Source organism: Syngnathus scovelli, chromosome 16, assembly GCF_024217435.2.
Source record: "Syngnathus scovelli strain Florida chromosome 16, RoL_Ssco_1.2, whole genome shotgun sequence".
Classification (NCBI taxonomy): Eukaryota; Metazoa; Chordata; class Actinopteri; order Syngnathiformes; family Syngnathidae; genus Syngnathus; species Syngnathus scovelli.
In genome coordinates this window covers 90,419-107,828 of record NC_090862.1, presented here as the reverse complement: position 1 = coordinate 107,828, position 17,410 = coordinate 90,419, and the positions used below count along the sequence as shown (strand labels likewise).

The 17,410-nt window shown below is 52.1% G+C and overlaps 1 protein-coding gene across 3 annotated transcripts in view; it reads left to right on the top strand.

Annotated features, from left to right (window-relative positions):
• Positions 1 to 16,759, top strand: part of znf385c (zinc finger protein 385C) — a 41,562-nt gene extending 24,803 nt beyond the window's left edge. Inside the window, exons 1-9 of one of the 3 annotated variants that reach the window (XM_049744439.2) lie at positions 422 to 1,644; positions 9,136 to 9,281; positions 10,087 to 10,197; positions 11,665 to 11,839; positions 13,347 to 13,688; positions 13,773 to 13,960; positions 14,139 to 14,234; positions 14,346 to 14,435; positions 15,109 to 16,759. In XM_049744439.2, the coding sequence (XP_049600396.1) occupies positions 1,635 to 1,644; positions 9,136 to 9,281; positions 10,087 to 10,197; positions 11,665 to 11,839; positions 13,347 to 13,688; positions 13,773 to 13,960; positions 14,139 to 14,234; positions 14,346 to 14,435; positions 15,109 to 15,339 (1,389 nt within the window). In that variant the 5' untranslated portion in view covers positions 422 to 1,634 and the 3' untranslated portion in view covers positions 15,340 to 16,759. Of the gene's footprint in view, positions 1 to 421; positions 1,645 to 9,135; positions 9,282 to 10,086; positions 10,198 to 11,664; positions 11,840 to 13,346; positions 13,689 to 13,772; positions 13,961 to 14,138; positions 14,235 to 14,345; positions 14,436 to 15,108 lie in introns of those variants that run through there. The other 2 variants (XM_049744436.2, XM_049744437.2) reach the window with 2 other exon arrangements.
• The last annotated feature ends 651 nt before the right edge of the window (positions 16,760 to 17,410 follow it).

The following is a 17,410-nucleotide window of genomic DNA, read 5'->3' as shown; positions in this document are numbered from 1 at the left end:
ATTTACTCATCCAGCAGTAATACATTAGCAGCAGAAAAAAGCAGCGCCCCCAAAATGGCTTGATGAGCAACTCATGGGCACTGATGGATTGCCGCAGCTGGAATTCAATGGAATCCAGCTTTGTATTTACAATTCAGAAAAGGCAGAAGAACATTTTTGGATGGTCTGCATGAAATGACACTCATCAAGTTCATACACCAGAAGGTGTCCGTAACAAAAGGGAAACAATAGCTTCCGCCAGTGTTGCGTTTAGGTGCCATGTGTCTGGCGTTAGCGTGCGTGCGTCCGTCCGTCCGTCACTCTCGGCTTTACTTTGCCTTGCCGTCGTCAGTCGTGGTGTCGTTTTGTTAAGTTTGTCTGTCTGTCTGGCTGTCTGTCTGTCTGTCTGTCTCAGGCCGCTCTTTTGAAGTGAAAAGAAACGACGTCTTTGTTTTTAGTCCCATTTCAACTTGTGCTCACTCTTGACTGCGCCACGGCGGGCGAGCGAGGCGGTCGTCTCCCAAAACCAACAAACTACCAATACGTAGTACGTATATCCCGGCCGACTCGACAGCTTGACCTTCTCTCGGAACCGAATCCGCTGGCTGTTACCGACCCGAGGTGGCCTTTAGTTGCTCTGCTGAGTTGTTGTTGTTTCTCACAGCCGTCAAACGCTCGCTGGGACGATTGGATTTCCTTTGTACTTGGCTTCTCGGCGGCAGCGACATCACGGCCGTCGCCGCTTTGCCGCTTTTTATCGAGCCCAGAGGGAAGACGGGGCCGCGTGTCGGGGTATCCGACGGGGTGAAGGTAGAAGTCGGCTCGTTTTTTAAATCAACCTCGCGTTGTAATGCGGGAGTCAACATCTTCACTCAGTGGTACTTTTTTGTTGTTGTCAAAACCAAATCGGCTGGAATTCACGACACCCATCCGAGGAACCAAAGTCGTACTTTTTCACTCGAATTATTAGGACAAACATAATGGGAGCGACCGCATTTCGTTGTTTGATTTTGACTGAACTGAGGTCTACCGAGGCGACAACTCTTGGATGCGATGCTGATAGGTGACAGATTCCGATTTATTGGACGTAGGGAAAAAGGGAAAAAAAAGTGATACAAGATGAAGCGTGAGATGGATGCGCGGCGCGGCGCGGCACGGCACGGCACGCATGAAGGAAAAGCAAAGAAGAAGAAAAACCCTGTCATGAAGTTCCTGACCCGATAGCACCCTTGCTGCCCCGACCGTCATGAAGCGATGCCTCTTAAAGAATACAAAATGAAACATTTGTATGCCGCCGCCCAGGTAGTGAGAGGGGGACAGAAGACGCAAGAGAGAGCGAGGGGAATCAGAGCGAGAGAGCCAGCGAGAGACAGACAGAGAGAGAGAGAGAGAGAGAGCGAGAGGAGGTCTGGGCTGCTCCGCTCTTCTCCTCCCTCTCTTCCGCCTCATTCATTCCTCGCCTCCGTCCAGCCGAGACGAGCAGCGAGCGACAGCGGGAGGGATTTTAACCGAGGATCCGGCCACAAATTCCCGGACACCCGTCGGAGTGGCGGTGGCGGCGGCGTTTGTCATCAAACCCGGGAGGGGACGCTCCGACATCAGGCGGGCGCTTCCGTGCACACCTGTGCTCCCTCCCCCGTGTACACGCCGCTGCCATGCTCATCGGTGAGTCCTCCGCTCTTTGTGATTAAAAAGTCCCTTGAATGGAGCCTCCCACTTGTTTAAATTCACATGCTCGCTGGCTCGCACAGCATCCGCCCGCCTCAGCCTCAGCACCCAACTTCATCCTCCGTTCACTTGGATAACGAAAAAAGGATCTCAAATATTTGAATCAAGCTGGCGCAATAAAATAACCGTTCACCCCCAAACACTATTATACTATATTAGGTTTCATAATCATATTCCGCTACAAAGACGAATTCAAGTCGCTCCCCCTTAAAATGATCCTTTTTTTCACGTTTGAAAGAATGCACTGAATTCTCCTTTTCTAATATTATGAATATGATCATTTTTAATCTTAATTTATCAATTGATCAATTCAAAATAGACGACTAATTAGACAATATGTTTCAGGTTTCCGTGAGCATATGTGCTTCAAACAAATATTGGGCTTCAAAATCGAAAATTGTGTTCCAATTCATTTGTAGTTCAATCACATAAGGATAATTGGACGTTGTTAAGATGGAAAATGTTTTGAAAAGAAATTGCATGTGGAAATGTGAAAAATCATTTCAATGAGTTTATTGATAATTCTGACATGGAGATTTGGAATAGTTCTTGCATGTTTATTTATTGACACAAGGTGACCCCTGCGACGCACGCCAATGAGGACATTTGTCACTCTGGCCCAGTATTTGTCTTTGTCTTTTCCCGCGACACAAGGTAGAATGGTGCCATTTTTCCGGAAGGACGCTCTCGTCTGAACGTGACGAATTCCTACGCAAAGCGGCTGTCCATTTTCAGGGCCGCTGCCGCCGCCGCCGCGCTTGCAAATGGACGCCGTCGTAACGACAAAAGCGCTTGATTTTGCGTCCTTTTTGGCAGAGCTGCCGTGCAAATGCAGCTTTTTTTTTGTTGTTGCTTTTTTTCGGGGGGGGGGGGGACTTAGCCCTGCAGGCAGCCATGAGACTTGACGGGCTGTGGGAGGGCTGATTACAGGCTGGGGAATGGGTGCCATTCTCCATCTTCTCCTTGATCGGGGAGGCTAATCTGCACTAAACTGAGGTCCCTGGCTCAATCAGAGCTAATTATGTGTGTGATGGTTCCACTCACAAGCTGTGAGAGAGCTTAGCGGCAAATAAGTGGTGGACTTAAGAGCCGTAGTAAGCTGACATATTCTTTGACTCGCCGATTAACACGTCTAGACGCCGATTGAAAGCAGTAGCAAACTTTATGGCCTAAAATGGCCGCCACGCAATTAAAATGGTTGCCGCCGCTTTGCATGGGGTTTAAATGGAAAAGACGCTTGCAGGCAAGAAGCTGCCGTAGTCGGTCGGGGCCATAGTCTGGCAGGAACGCTACAACCTAAAACAATTGAATTGACGTTGCGCTGCGTCGTGCCGCGGTATATCACGTTTGGCTTTTTGTGGCTTCACCGTATCACAGACTTTGAGGTCAGGATTCGACGGAAATCCTTTTGTCTTTTCACGCGCCTGCCTTCTGCCGTAACTGACGAGCAGTCACCCAACACAGATTGGCTAACGCTTTAGCTAGTCAGCGGTCAGTTAGCGGCCGGTCAGTTAGCGGCCGGCCAGTTAGCGGCCGGCCAGTTAGCGGCCGGCCAGTTAGCGGCCGGCCAGTTAGCGGCCGGCCAGTTAGCGGCCGGCCAGTTAGCGGCCGGCCAGTTAGCGGCCGGCCAGCCAGCCAATGCTACGCTCTTGATTCCGTGACTCGTGCTGCGTGTATTGTATCCTTTATACGGCACAACCCACTTTGTGTGACTCGTGTGGCACAACCTTTGACCTTCCACTTTTGTCTGATCCTTTTGCGGCACTTGGAGTGTGAGTGTTGTCGTGTTCTTTCTCACAGTAAGAGACACAGCCATTGAGATAGCACTTTTACTGAGCGTTGTCTTTTCTTTTCTCTCTTTATGTGACACAGCCCACGACAACACACTTTTTAGTTTTCATTTTGGCTGGGAATGTGACTCGGTGTGTGTGTGTGCGCATAGCAAAAAGCGCACACGATCAGATGCGATAGTGGATGATGGATGAACCTAGCGAGCCTCGGCGTTTGTCGTCGTCATCGTCGTCGGGCCTGAGGCGTGAAGGTGGCTGCTTGCGCGCCCGCCTGCCCGCCCGCCCGCCCGCGCGCGCACAAACATGCAGTTTTATTAGCTGGACAAACAGCTCTGCAGTCAAATTGTGTTAGCTTTTGTCAGCGCGCGTCGTCCCCGCAGTGTTTGCGGCAAAATTTAAATGTGCAGCACCATAATCATAAGAAGGAAGCGTGTCATATTTGTTGTCACTCGAACAGCCCTACCTGAAGTGTTGTACGCGAAAACACCTTCTTCTCTTGTCCTGATGTATTTGTCAGAATGCTGGAGCTGTTGCTATTGTCAAACGTCCCTGCGATGTCATTTGAAGTTTTTTTGCCAAAACAGACAAAAGAGTCCAGCGGGTGGCGCCAGCTTTTGTGTGCGTGTGTGTGTGTGCGCGCCTGTGTGTGTAGATCGTGGGGTGTAAATGTCTCTTCTGTAACCATATTCCAAATCATTTTCATTTTATTGGATGTGCCTTTAATAACTTTAAAATGTCCCTGTTGAAATACTGTCGACTGTCTCTCTCTGGTGATATCTTTGCATCAATTTTTCATCATGTGACCCTGGGTGGTCCCTTCCGCTTACCCCCCCCCCCCCCCCCCTTTTTTTTCCCGAGTCATGTTTATTGGTCCAAAGTGACGTTTTCTTGTGATTGGCGTGTGGGCCGGCTGCCAAAGCGACGGACGGCTTGTAGACGCCGCAAGGCAGGCGTACGCATGCACGTACGGTGGGTGGGTTGGCTCTGACAACATGAGTAATGGTCTGACGTTGTAGCACCACTTCCCCACTGGCGCGAAAGACGCCTTTCTTTTCTGATGCTCCTCTCATCCCCATCATGTTGTGGAACGACCAGGGCAGCTCAATTTGTCTCCTTCCGTGTGCATTCCTAAGGCCGCCTTGCTCTCAGGGGAGGTGCGAATGAGATGAGTAAGGCTCCGAGAGGCTGGGGCCTTAAACTACTCCCGGAGCTACCTCGCAGACGCTGGGAAAGATGATTTCAGACTTTCTGACATCTGATTGCCGTGGTCTTTTCTCGGCACGTTGGTCATCACCGAGGGACGATTGCGCGGGTACCTCATTTGGTCATGGAAGCTGCTTTTGATTGTCAGTGATGTGAGGTCATTGTGTCCGCCCCGCCGCTGTGCTGCTGCTCTCTTTTTGATTAGCAGTGTTGTGTGGAGTGTTGTGAGCCCCCAGCCCGTCGTACTTAAGGCCAGATTAACATTCAATCCTCTTTGTCTCGGAGGCGCAGCCAAGCGAGCTAGCGGCGGGCGCGTTAGCGCATGTCAGCCAAAGGTCAACAAAGCCTTTTGTTAACGAGCACATCACTGTAGGCTCTAGACAAGTTTTATTTGGCGGCTGACTTTGCCTGAATTCGTTGTGCAACTGAGCACAGATTTGACACCAAACCAGATGGATGGAAATGCACATTTGTGGGGGAAATCCTGACCAAGCAGATGAGGGAGGCCTCATTTTGTACACACGTTAGAAAGCTCTGCTTGAATCCCTGTTTCCTCTTCTGCCTGCCAAGGTCATGAAGCACAAAACATTGGAACTTTCTTTGGTGGAAGTCCAACGTGCAATTCCGGCAAAAGTGTTCCGTTCCATTCGTCAGCTCCAATGTCGCTGGATTATTGCCGCGACGACGAGTCAAGCGGCGGAGCCTTCGGCAACTTTGCACGGGGATGCGTCCGTCGTCTTTGCCATCCGCCCAGGTTTGGAAGGGCGTACGAAAGAGACGAGCTATTTGTCGCTGAGAGTTCCGCTCTTCAGCCGGAGGCGACGGATCGCTTTGTCGGCTGACGACGGCGGGGGAGAAGATGTTAGTTTTATTCTTCGCTGCTGAGGAGGAGCGAGACTTTCCAAGATTTCGCTTCCTAACCTGTACTTGCCTGCTTTCTTGCCTCCATTTGTCAGCGTCCGGTTGCTTATCTCTGCTGCTAATCGTCCACTTTCCAATCTTCTCTCCCATCCGTCCATTTTGGCGGATGAGCGAAGCCGTACTTCCACTTGCACCTTACTCTGCATCGCCACGTTAGGATGTCACAATTTAGAGAGTGAAAGCGGTGCACTGCCTCCCCCTCGAAAGCTCTCGAACACGACGCGGGGAGTTCTAATGCCGTGGGGAAAAACAACCAAGGTGACCGGCCGACGCGGCCTTCCTTTGCTCCTTCAGATACGGACTCTTATCAGAAGGTCGCGCAGGCGGGCGGGTGGGCGGGCAGCCAGGCAGGCAGCCAGGCAGGCAGCCAGGCAGGCAGCCAGGCAGGCAGCCAGGCAGGCAGCCAGGCAGGCAGCCAGGCAGGCAGCCAGGCAGGCAGCCAGGCAGGCAGCCAGGCAGGCAGCCAGGCAGGCAGCCAGGCAGGCAGCCAGGCAGGCAGCCAGGCAGGCAGGCAGGCAGGCAGGCAGGCAGGCAGGCAGGCAGCCAGGCAGCCGTTTGGTGGAGCTGAGACCTAACGGGATCTGTTTGAGCCGGCCAGGGGATGAAGACATTAGCAAGCGTAGTGGTGTGTGTGCGTGTGAGTGGCTCGAGTGTAATAATTGGGAGAAGTCAACCCGTTCAATTCCCAATGCAAAAAAAAAAAAAAATATACATCATCCATCCCCACGACATGCATTTTTTGTTGAACTCTTTTCATCTTGAATTTAGCCTTGAGCATGCCTGACTGTTTGATTTCACTGTAAATCGACGCAAGCTATGAGGAAAACTATCGCCGGCCGGCCGGCCGGCCCCGTAACGGCAGTGTGTCTGTCTGTCATCAATTTGGATTCACGTTTCCTTTGTTAAGCGGCACGAGTAGCGCAGCTCGGTCGATTTCCATGACGACGACGACTCGCGCAATGTCAGACGTGTAGCGGCAGTGTTGCTTTTGTTTTTTTTATTCCTCCTCACTTCTCTGCGTCATAGCGGCAAGCTGCCTACCTCCCTCCCTCCCTCCCTCCCGTTTCTTTGCTGAAGAAGTTGATGACAGAAATAAGTCCATTCGCAGATGAAAAGATGCTGTCGATCCTAATTGAAAGAGACGCACGCACGCACGCACGCACGCAATGTTCCTGGTGGCACGTCTCTATGAAAAGCGTCATGCCACTTTGCCTGCCCCGTGATGTGTCCTGTTGTTTTGCCTGAAATGTGCTTGAGATTGTTTTGTTTGTTGTTGTTGTTGTGCCTTTTCAAACACAAACGTCCGTTTATTTTGGTCCTCTGACTCGCCCTTGACAGCCCTTCAATGTGGTTGTATTTGGTTTGGAAGTCTCTGGCCGAACCAACGTAGGCGTCGGGTTCTTCCTCGGCCGGCCCCTTGTTGTGTCTCGTGCGGTTTGTTTCCCGCGAGTGAGGCGCCCTCGGTCGGCCAAGTCACCCGGCGGGGAAGCGGAGCAATTAGTTTGCGGATGGCTCCGACCGAGCTCATTGTCTCAGCTTGATAGACAGACAGACGGACAGACGGACCGAGCGAGCGCCGGCGCTCGGGTTGGCCGATCGCAACTCGCCTGACAAAACTCATTTGTTTCGATGGAGGCCAGGCCGTCCGAGGAGAACCTTTTGACGGCAGCGCACCAAAGTAAACATTAGCACGCGCTAGGACGGATGCGTGCAATGCGTCAATTGTGAGCACCTAGTACAAGTGGTGGCATGCATCGTGAGAAGATCAAACGACTATGTGACAATGTAAGAGCGTTTTGTCATTGGCACGACGGGAACGTGATAAGCACATAAACGTGGCGTGAGAATACTTTTCCAGCTGAATCTCTCCGGGTGATGACAATTCTGGCTGAGAATCAATTTTGATTCCACTGGTTTCCCCAGCGCAGCGTGTAGTACTTAGCACAAGAACATTTTGAAACGCTGCTGGAGAGCGAGCGAGCGAGCGAGGGAGAGCATGCGGCTCACACGGCGTCCTTACGTTATCACATCCAACCATGAGGTCGGCCCGTTATTACGAGAGCGGCCGGCCAAAAGCGTCTGTCTTGAATTAAAAGTGACGGCGGGCTAATGTCGTCCATCCAACACGGCTCACTTTCTCGCAACCAAATGAAACGTCCCCGTTGTGGCTCGGACGGCTCGGCCCGTCAGATGCGCAAAGAGCAGCTTGGCTTTCTTGCACGGACAGGAGCGAGCACTTTAGCGGCCTCCGTCGTTTGACCGTCTCGTGACATTACTTTTTTTTTCTCTCTCATGACGTGACGCTCTTGCTTGTTCTTTCATGTCAGGGTTTCACGGTGTGATGGAGTAAAAAGGTCCTTTTTTGGAATTGTCGTGGCGCCAGCTTCTCTTTCTCATGCTGTCATAAAGTTGGGAATCACACATTTGCACATCCAACAGATGCGGCACGACGCTGGCCGTTCGTTGTGTAACCAAACGCAATGACTCACCAGCGCTCGAGAAGAAGAAGAAGAAATCGGACAGTTTGCTCTGAGGCCTGGACTCGGGCGGACTTTGGACAACAACAAAACGGATGACGATGTGGTGTGTTGATAGAAGGAGGTTGTTTGTGGCTGCCGGCTGCAGTTAGCCAGCCAGCCAGCCAGCCGGCCGGCCAGCCAGCCAGCCAGCCAGCCAGCCAGCCAGCATGCAATGAGGAGCAACTTTGCTTCGGGCAACTATTTGCTGTGTGTCATAGCCTTCCTTCTAGGGACGTGCACGCACAGGCAGGCGTCAGGTAGTGATTTAATAAGCTGCCTGGGGGGGGTCGCCTGATAACTGGCCGGCTGGGTGCAGCACTTTATAAAAAGCGTCAAGTGGATTTATTCTTCCCATTTGCATCTTCATAAACGGGTCAATGATGACTATTTGTATCCATTTTTGTAGCTTGTCTGTGGGTGTGGGACAGGCACCGGTAGCGAGCGAGCGAGCGAGCGACTTCAAATATCTGTACGAGCGTACCTTCCTGTAATGGTGCACTTTGTCCCACCTTTGCTTCTTATTGCGAGCTCACTGATTGCTTTTCTTTGTCTGTGCTGTAAGTTATCACCTCACGACGCAAAGCCCCTTTGACCCGGCCTGACACCGATGATTGATCCTGCCGCTCGTGTAAATGCTATCGCCGCAGCCCACCGCTGCTGAAATGCGACCAAGCGGAAAATTAGAAATCTCTTCATCCTATTTGAAATCTGATATCCCTCCCTCCCTCCCTCCCTCCCTCCCTCCCTCCCTCCCTCCCTCCCGCTTCCACCTACTTGGCTGGCGTCTGTATTGAAAAGATGCATTTAAAGGTGGGTGGGGGTGCGAGGCACTCTTTGCTGGGGGTGTGCGGCACAAAGTCCAATACTGCAAGGAATGGTAGCAAGATTACTCGATGATGTCTAGAGTACCCATTTTGTTATTTGGCATCACAAGAAAAAAAACAACAACACCTAATACGGACGGCATATCAACATTTTTCTTTTCTTTTTCTCAGGTACATCAGGACAAGGCGGGCCGCTGGTGGCCTCGCTGCCCGTGGCGGGACGGCCGCTGCAGCAGCCCCAGCTGGACCTGAAGCACCTGCTGCCGTTCCGTCTCAACGGCTCGTCGCCGCTCAGCCTCTTCCCCAACTTCAACTCGGTGAGTGACGTCACATTGGCTGCCGTTCGGTTTCTATTCGTCCGGGAATAGCGCCGCGTGCGACAAGAAAATGGTGAAGTTTTTTTTTTTTGTGTGTGATGTGGGGGGGGGGGGGCTTGATGTCATTTTGGCTCCAAAACGGTTCATGCTGACTGAATGATTTCACAGGCCTTGGTGGAGGTCTGGTCTGCGCTCTCTGAGTGCTCTGCCTCTGAATAATTCAAGCTGAAAGTTGGCGCGGTGTCCAGGTGTGGCCCGTGTATATTTATTTACGTGCGTGTCGGCTCCCTGAGCTTCCATCTGCAGATAAATGAAACAGAAAGCACCCTGCAGCCTCACAGCCGCAGAAAGCGAGGCGCTATGTCGCCACATCTCATCTGCGGCCCGAGCTCCAACTGGATCAAAAGCAAACGGCCCGAGTGCGCAAAGAGCACCCGAGCGGACGTCGCCTCGGTACAGATGGCCGACGAGGTTGGGTGCGGCTGCTTCCGTCCGTCCATCCGTCTGTGCGTGCGTCCGTCCGTCCATCCGTCCGTCACGTGCTCCGTTCAGCTGCTTTTCTCCTCTTTGAGACAAAAGAGGCATTTAGAGCAGAGTAGGCTCCGGATGTCTGCCGACACACAATGGGAACGTTCCTAAAACAAAGGCTGCCTGCCCTGACCAAAGTGGAAAGAGAAATTCACTTTCACCCAAGTCCTCAATACACACACACACACACACAGACTTTTTTTTTTCTTTAAGTCTCATAAACTGAAGGTGATGCTGCGTGTGAGCAAACCTGAACTTCTGGATGTTTCTCTTTTAGATGGACCCTGTGCAGAAGGCAGTGATCAATCACACCTTTGGCGTCCCGCAGCCCCTCAAGAAGAAGCAGATCATCTCCTGCAACATTTGCCACCTGCGCTTTAACTCCACGGTAAGGACGCATTTAATGATTTAACATGCAATGGCTAAACCTCCTTGCCTTCTTTGCTTTTCTGCCTGCAAGCCCAACTTGACTGCACTGCGCTGACTCTGTGTGTGACTCTGTGTGTGTGTGTGTGTGTGTGTGTGTGTGTGTGTGTGTGTGTGTGTGTGTGTGTGTGTGTGTGTGTGTGTGTTTTGGCACGAGGGATTAGACAGCAGGGAGAGCCTCCGTTTATCAGCCACGAGCAGAAACAATCAGCAGGCTCAGCAGGAAGCATTCACACACACACACACACACGCACACACACACACGGAGGCAGAGAGTGAGTCACACACACGCGCACATACACACACACACACACGCACACACGCACACACACACACACACACACATATGGCAGGTCGTTTGATGCATATGCACAAAAGCAAAGTGGCAGACATGAGTGATACAAATGTTCAAAAGAGCTGCGAGATCCCGCAGGCCCTTCCTTCAACAAGCTATTTATCATTTGTCTGTGCGGAGTTTAGGTGCGCAAAGTCGCCTGGACTCCGGCATAAACCCAAATTTACACTCGGGGTGAGAAAGCCGGTCGGTTTACTTGAGCGAGCGTGACGAGCATCACGTGTCCAAAAGCGTTTCGGTAGCTTGGATTGGGACGTTTGGGCTTTATGCAATTTTGAACGTAGAGACATTTGTTCTGGCTTCAGGACATAATCAGCCCGTGGTTATTTATAGCGACGAAGCGTGGCCGGCCGGCCGGCCGGCCAGCCAGCCAGCCAGCCAGCCAACCGGCCGTCCAAAACAATCTCAAAAAGGCACAAATCAATCCAAGTAGCGTTGCTCCGTGTTTTGGCCGCAGACACTCAGCTGCTATGGGAGGATTGCTCTGCTCTGCTCTGCTCTGCTCTGCTCTGCTCTGCTCTGCTCTGCTCGGCCACGTTTGAAGCCTTTACACAGCACATTATTCGGAGGCATCATGCAAAGCATACGCGAAAGATAGGACACCCTACCGAGACTGCCGCCCGCCACCGTCTTGGTTTTCCGAGACCGACGCCTCACCACTTGGCCGCAACTGTCCTCGCGGCGTCCTCACCATTTTTTTTCCAGCTCGCGGCACAATCTCTCATTGATTTCTTCCGATTGGACCACGCTTTGCTCTCCGATTAAGCGGAGAGCAATCACATCGTACTTGGGTGCGCGTGCGCGCGGCGTGCACGGCGTGCGGCATTAACAGGCAGCCCTCTCGCTGTGCGCGTTGATAGGCCATAGTTGTTGCGCATTTCACATGCAATTATACTACCGCTGGCCTCCCGGCGTGCCGCAGCCGTTATCAGGCGGGAACAGACCGCCGCTCACAATGTGCAATTTTTTTGGGACATGGCCTGCCCATCCAGACGTCTTGCTCCCTCTCCGCCGCCAAGACATGACATGGATTAAAATCTCTTTTGGCTCTTTCTCGTTCTGGCTGTGCCGCAGAACCAGGCGGAGGCTCACTACAAGGGCCACAAGCACACACGCAAGCTCAAAGCCATGGAGGCGCAGAAGAACAGGCAGCGGCGGGCCGGCCAAGCCGCGGCCAGGGACCGGACCGAGAGGGCGGACGTCGCAGCCACGCCCCCTGCTGCCGAGCCCAGCTCAGAGGAGGGAATAAGTACGTCAAAGCAAACGGAAACGGAGAGCATGGCAAAGTCCGTCAGCGGCTTGTTATGCTCTTCTGAGCGGCGTCATTGCGTGATTGACTGGCTCCACGTGAAATTGAAACGCGGCCCCGGCCGGCCAGCCTGTAATGAACGCCGGGCGCCAATATCACACCTGCTCCTCCAAACAGGTCCAATTCACAGACATCATGGGACTCATCGCTGAAGTGACGTTAGCTGCTAATTGCTAACAGACTCAGCCTTTCTTTGCGTTTGGACGCCTTGGCTACTCCGTCAGAGCGACTTGAAAGGAAAGCGGCTGGCTGCCGGCCGGGATTGCACGTGTGGCCAAAATTGTTTAGACTTGACACACAATGCATGATTCAAGTCTTCATGTCAGCATTTAAGAGGAGACATCAAAAATGACAAAGTGTTGGCAGGGTCGGGTCGTGGCGGGCGGCGGGCGGGCGTTCCCCCCGGAGACTGCATTGATGACGGCAAGCGTCAATCACCGTCCTCTTCAATTGCGCTAATGATCATTTCCTCGTCAGCTTTCGGGCTCACGCGTAACGATGTTTGACATCAACCGGATCAATCCAGCACTTGTGAAATGACGCGCCTTTTAATTGGACTCTTCAAGCGTGGATTCATTTCCGCCTCGTGCCACATTGATCCCAAGATCCATAAAGGAGCGGCGGGCGGGTTGCGGCACTCCTCCCCCGCCAATGGTCCGCTCCCGGCGCTGACACTTTGCCAATCTGGCCGGCGCTCGGAAAGGATTGTGTTTAGTTGGCAGCGGCGACACTTCCCACGCGCGCTAGACGCTCGCGCAATCGATCGATACGAGGCTTCGCGGGTCAGCCGGGAGGGAGAGCGTCAGTCACGGAGCTTCCGCAACGGAGACTCAAACGATGCCATTTGACGGGGTCGTCCGTGGGCATGAAAGCGCCTTTGTTGCCGTCTGATTGCCAAGGCTGCCATTTTGTTCATGGCTCAATGGAGTCAAGTGTCTATGGCTCCTCCAGATTTGGTTGAAAACGTCTCATTCGCTCTTCTCTCAGTACCATTGTCTGGGGATTTGTTCCATTTTTCTTTTTGGAGACTGAAAGTTCCTTAAGAGTCGCGTTTGCTTAATCCATGGATGGCTCTCACGAGTACAGCTCTGGAGGCCTGAGGAGCTTGAACCAACCCCCTTCCGGCACGAGCATTACGCCCTAATCGGGATTCATTTTCTGTGGCAGTTCCACTGCTTATCTCCAGTGATGAATTGACTGGGGAAAGAAAAATCAATGGTGGCAAAGGAGCAACAGATGGGATGAAGTCGTTGGTCCTGGGTGAAATGTGCAAAGTCCATGAAGGAAACATGTGGAATGCCAGTCAGTCCGCTGAGGTCCTGGGTGAAATGTGCAAAGTCTATGAAGGAAACATGTGCAATGCAAGTCAGTCCGCTGACATACTACGTATCAGACAATATTGGGAACATTTCACTTTCAACTTTGAATTCTGCGTACATCCCCGCAGGTCTTCAGTCAGACTCCCCGGACGTCAAAACAGAGGAGGGCTCGGCCGCGCCTCCGTCGGACGTGGCGGCCGCCGGAGCGCCGCCGCCGCCGCTCTCGCCGACCTTGCGGCTCTCGCCGACCTTGCGGCTCTCGCCGACCTTGCGGCTCGCTGACACGGCGGCGGCGTCTGACTCCGCCGCTCCGGAGGCGACCGAGGGCTCGAGAGGCCGGACGGACTCGTCCGGCGCCGACGGAGAGGCGCGGGCGGACGAGGAGGGCAAGAAGAGCAAAGCGCACCTTCACTGTCCCGTCTGCAAAGTGACCATGAACTCGGCCTCGCAGCTGGAAGCCCACAACAGCGGTACGGCGGACGTAGCGTTTGTCTCTTTTTGTGCCGGCTGGCGTCCTGACGGTCTCCGTGGCGTTGTGCCGCCCCTCCCCCCAGGTACAAAACACAAGCTGACGCTAGAAGGTCAAAGCGTGCTGCCCCGCCGCCGCGGCAAGATGGCGGCGGCCCGCGCCAGCTATAAGAGCAAGCGGCTGGCGAGCAAAGGCAGCGTGGGCGTCACCAACAAGAGCTTTCAGTGCCAAGTGTGCGAGATCTTTGTCAACTCCGAGACGCAGCTCAGCCAGGTGTGTCGTGGTTTTCAAATGCCAAGCCTCATTTGAAGCCACTCAAATGGTCAAAGACGCGAGCAAATGTGTCCGCTTTTGTGCACACGGTGGTTTCGCGTCCCTCATCGCCATGACGACGAGGATGATGTTAGGGCAACAGATGCTGATCTGTTTTTTTGTTTTGGCCTTCCTTCAGCACATGAACAGCAGACGGCACAAGGACCGAATGGCCGGAAAACCGCCCAAGCCCAAATTCAGCCCGCACAGCAAGAGCCAGCAGATCAGCTTAGCGGTGAGTACGAGCGACCGGCCCACTCTGCCACAAATACAAGGATAGCTATGGCACGTCGTGACCCGAGCCCCCCCCCCCACCCCCAACACACACACACACACACACACACAGAGCATGCGATGGAACGGCTGCGCGGGCGCGACTGTGTCGGCCATGAAGAAAGCTTTGGGCAGCTACGGCCTGGCCTCGCTCTCCTCGCAGGTGAGTGCGCCGCCTCAACACAAAAGCTTTGATATGTTTATTATGGATGAAGGCAACAGGCAAACATGCTCTTAAACTTAACAATGTGGCATTCATGCTGTGTATTTTTTTCTTAGCTCTTATTCATTGATGAGACCTTTTCTAACCTAGAAAACTATGGCGGTGTCAATTTAAAGAATGGGATTTTTTTTCAAAATTGATATTTCAATTTGAACCAGCTTCAACTGTTGGACATTCCTACTCACACGTGATGAGAGTTACTGAAATGTCACGTGAGCCACGGCTGCTGTTTTTATTTTGAATAAGCCACAAACTAGGAGCAACTTGTGAACCTTTGCCAAGCACAAAGGTAAGAAGGATGTTGCACCCATTGTTTCCGGCTTCAGGCTGTCGTCATAGAAACAAAGGACGCAGTTCTTATCCATTTGGAGCTCAAAACGATGTCATGGAAACAAGCCACGCAATCCATTCAACAGCACCTTTAGCCTGAAGACACCGTTCACCTTTTTCCTGGATGAGGCTCACATATGTATGCTTGAACATCAAGTTGGGTGTGCTCACGTGATGTTCGTCAGCAAACATGCGCTTGAGCGGGGCGGGGCGGGACGGGACGGGGCAGGACCGGGGCCTCATGTTTACCAAGTCAAACATGTCCTCCCTGTGTGTTCACCAGACCAAACTGGCCTTGCAGAAGCAGCTGACCAAGAGCTTGGCCGCGGGCTTCCTGCCCGGCCCCCTGGCGCCGCCCACCCTGTGCGCGGTTGCCGCCAACCCGCTGGCGCTACGCCCCCCAATGGGCGCCGCCGCCTTCATACAGACGCCCTTCCTGGGGCCGGCGCTTTTCCGGCCCGCTCCGGGTCCTCTGCGGCCCGCGCACGCACCCATCATCTTCTCCCCCTACTAATGCCCTCCCCTCCCCTCCCCTGCCTGGTTGGTGTCCCCTCTCTCTGTGTGACCAAACTATGCAGTCAACTTGTCTTAAGGGAGAATGGCGAGCCCCCCCATCCATCACGCCTTCTTTCTGTTCCGGTGGTCACCGGCGAGGCGAGGCGAGGGAGCGAGGAGCGCATTGATAGCCATTTGATTTTACGCCTCTTACCGTGTGCCGTGTTTTGTAGACCAGTCTAGGTGTACGTTGAAGATAAGCTCCCTTTACTTGAGTGCTTGCTTTTCAAAATGTGAGACAGAGAACCTCAGCAGCTCGGCAAACGCAAAGAAAAGGTTCATTGGAAAATATTTCAAATGGGACCTAATTAGGAGATGAGGCAACTTGAGGAAAAGAAAAACAAAATGTGATTTGTATGCGCTAAGCTAACCAGCTACATCAGACACTGTGAGTCACAAGAACTCAAAGTAAGTGGAAAAAGAAAATGATAGCGTACAAATATATATCTTTTTTTTTCTCCCCCCTTCCAAACTCACTGTCCCACACTTTGAAAAGCCCTGCTTCACCTGATGTCCTTTTTAAAGACGTTCTAAGACATTCTCGGGTCCACGTGGTGATCCCCCTTGTGTCCGTTTGGCGCCATCCAAACCGCCGGAACACTTCACACCTTGACAAACGGGCCACCGACAAAGAGGAGGAGGAGGAGGAGGAAGAGGAGGGTTTGATCGACAGCATGGCGTGTGGGAGGGAACCCCAAAAAGAAAAAAAGCACAGTGTTACCATGGCAACCACAAAAAAAGCACCTTAAAACTGCTTCGTACACACGAAAAATAAGCAATCAGGTGATCACAAGGTTGACATTTAAAAGCAATAGCGACCACTTCCCTCACGCTGCGCTGCAAACGCCTGCCAGTCACGAGGTGACCACAACTCCTGTCGGTGACGTACATCCTATGCATTTTTCTCTCATTGTGCAATATGTATATTTGTGTGCGTGCGTGCGTGCGTGCGTGTGTGTGCGTGCGTGCGCGTGTCATCCGTCGTGATAAAGCCAGTCTCTGCCATCTCCCGCCTCTCCGTAACAAAAGCAGCCGGCCGGCGGCCTCACTATGTCTTCAGTGTAGAAAACCCCCGTAGAGGATGTATAAAGCTTTTATCAGAGTTAATATTGTTACGTGTACCATAGAAGACTAGATCATATTCTTGTTTGTTATTGGCTTCTTTTTTTACGTACAAGGCCTTTTTTTAAAAGTGGAAAAAAAAAAAAATCAAGAGTGTCCCAGGCCTTCTCAGGGGTGACCGGGTTGCGACCGATCCATCCGCGTTCAGGGTATCGCTCGGCCCGTCGTCATGGCGACATCAAGCGGGACGCGACGTGAAGAGAGCTTGTACCCGATGGATTTTTGGGAAATAAAAAAAGCTTTTCGAATTTCTTAAATGCTTCTCGTGGATTTGTGTGTCTGTTTAGTTTAAATTTGGCTTCGCGTCTCGTGCTGCCTTCATTATTAATCCGAATCGTAAATTTCCCCACACAATCGTAGTGACGACAAAATCGGTTCAAGGCATGGATAGTAGCGAGAAAATGAGAAGAAATGATGTGAAATTGCAAAGTACAAACCATTTCAATTCTTATCTCGAGGCACAACATTACTTCCCTTCATTTTCAAAAATAGCAAAACAGCACCATTGAAACTCAAATGATAAACATGTACATTTCCTTTATTCAAATATACTATGTATACGTGTGAAATGACCTCAATTTGAAAAGAAAAAAAGGAACATGACAGAAATGGGACATATGAGATGAAATGGCCCTCTCGGGGAACTGCGCAGCGTGTAATAATACAACGCTTCATAAATGTTCCACTTGAGGTTTTCTCTCATCTGGCATTATTAACCTTTGCAGGCAGCGAGCGCGACTGCGGAACCAGAGTGTCATTTTTCACGACGTTAACATCTGTGACCTTGTGTAATGCTTCCATGGTCCCCAAAGGCCCTAAAATGGCTCCCGGATGCCATCGTTCATGTTTGCTTTTGACAGGTGTGTGTGTGTGTGTGTGTTCTAATTGTTTATATTCGTCAATCAATC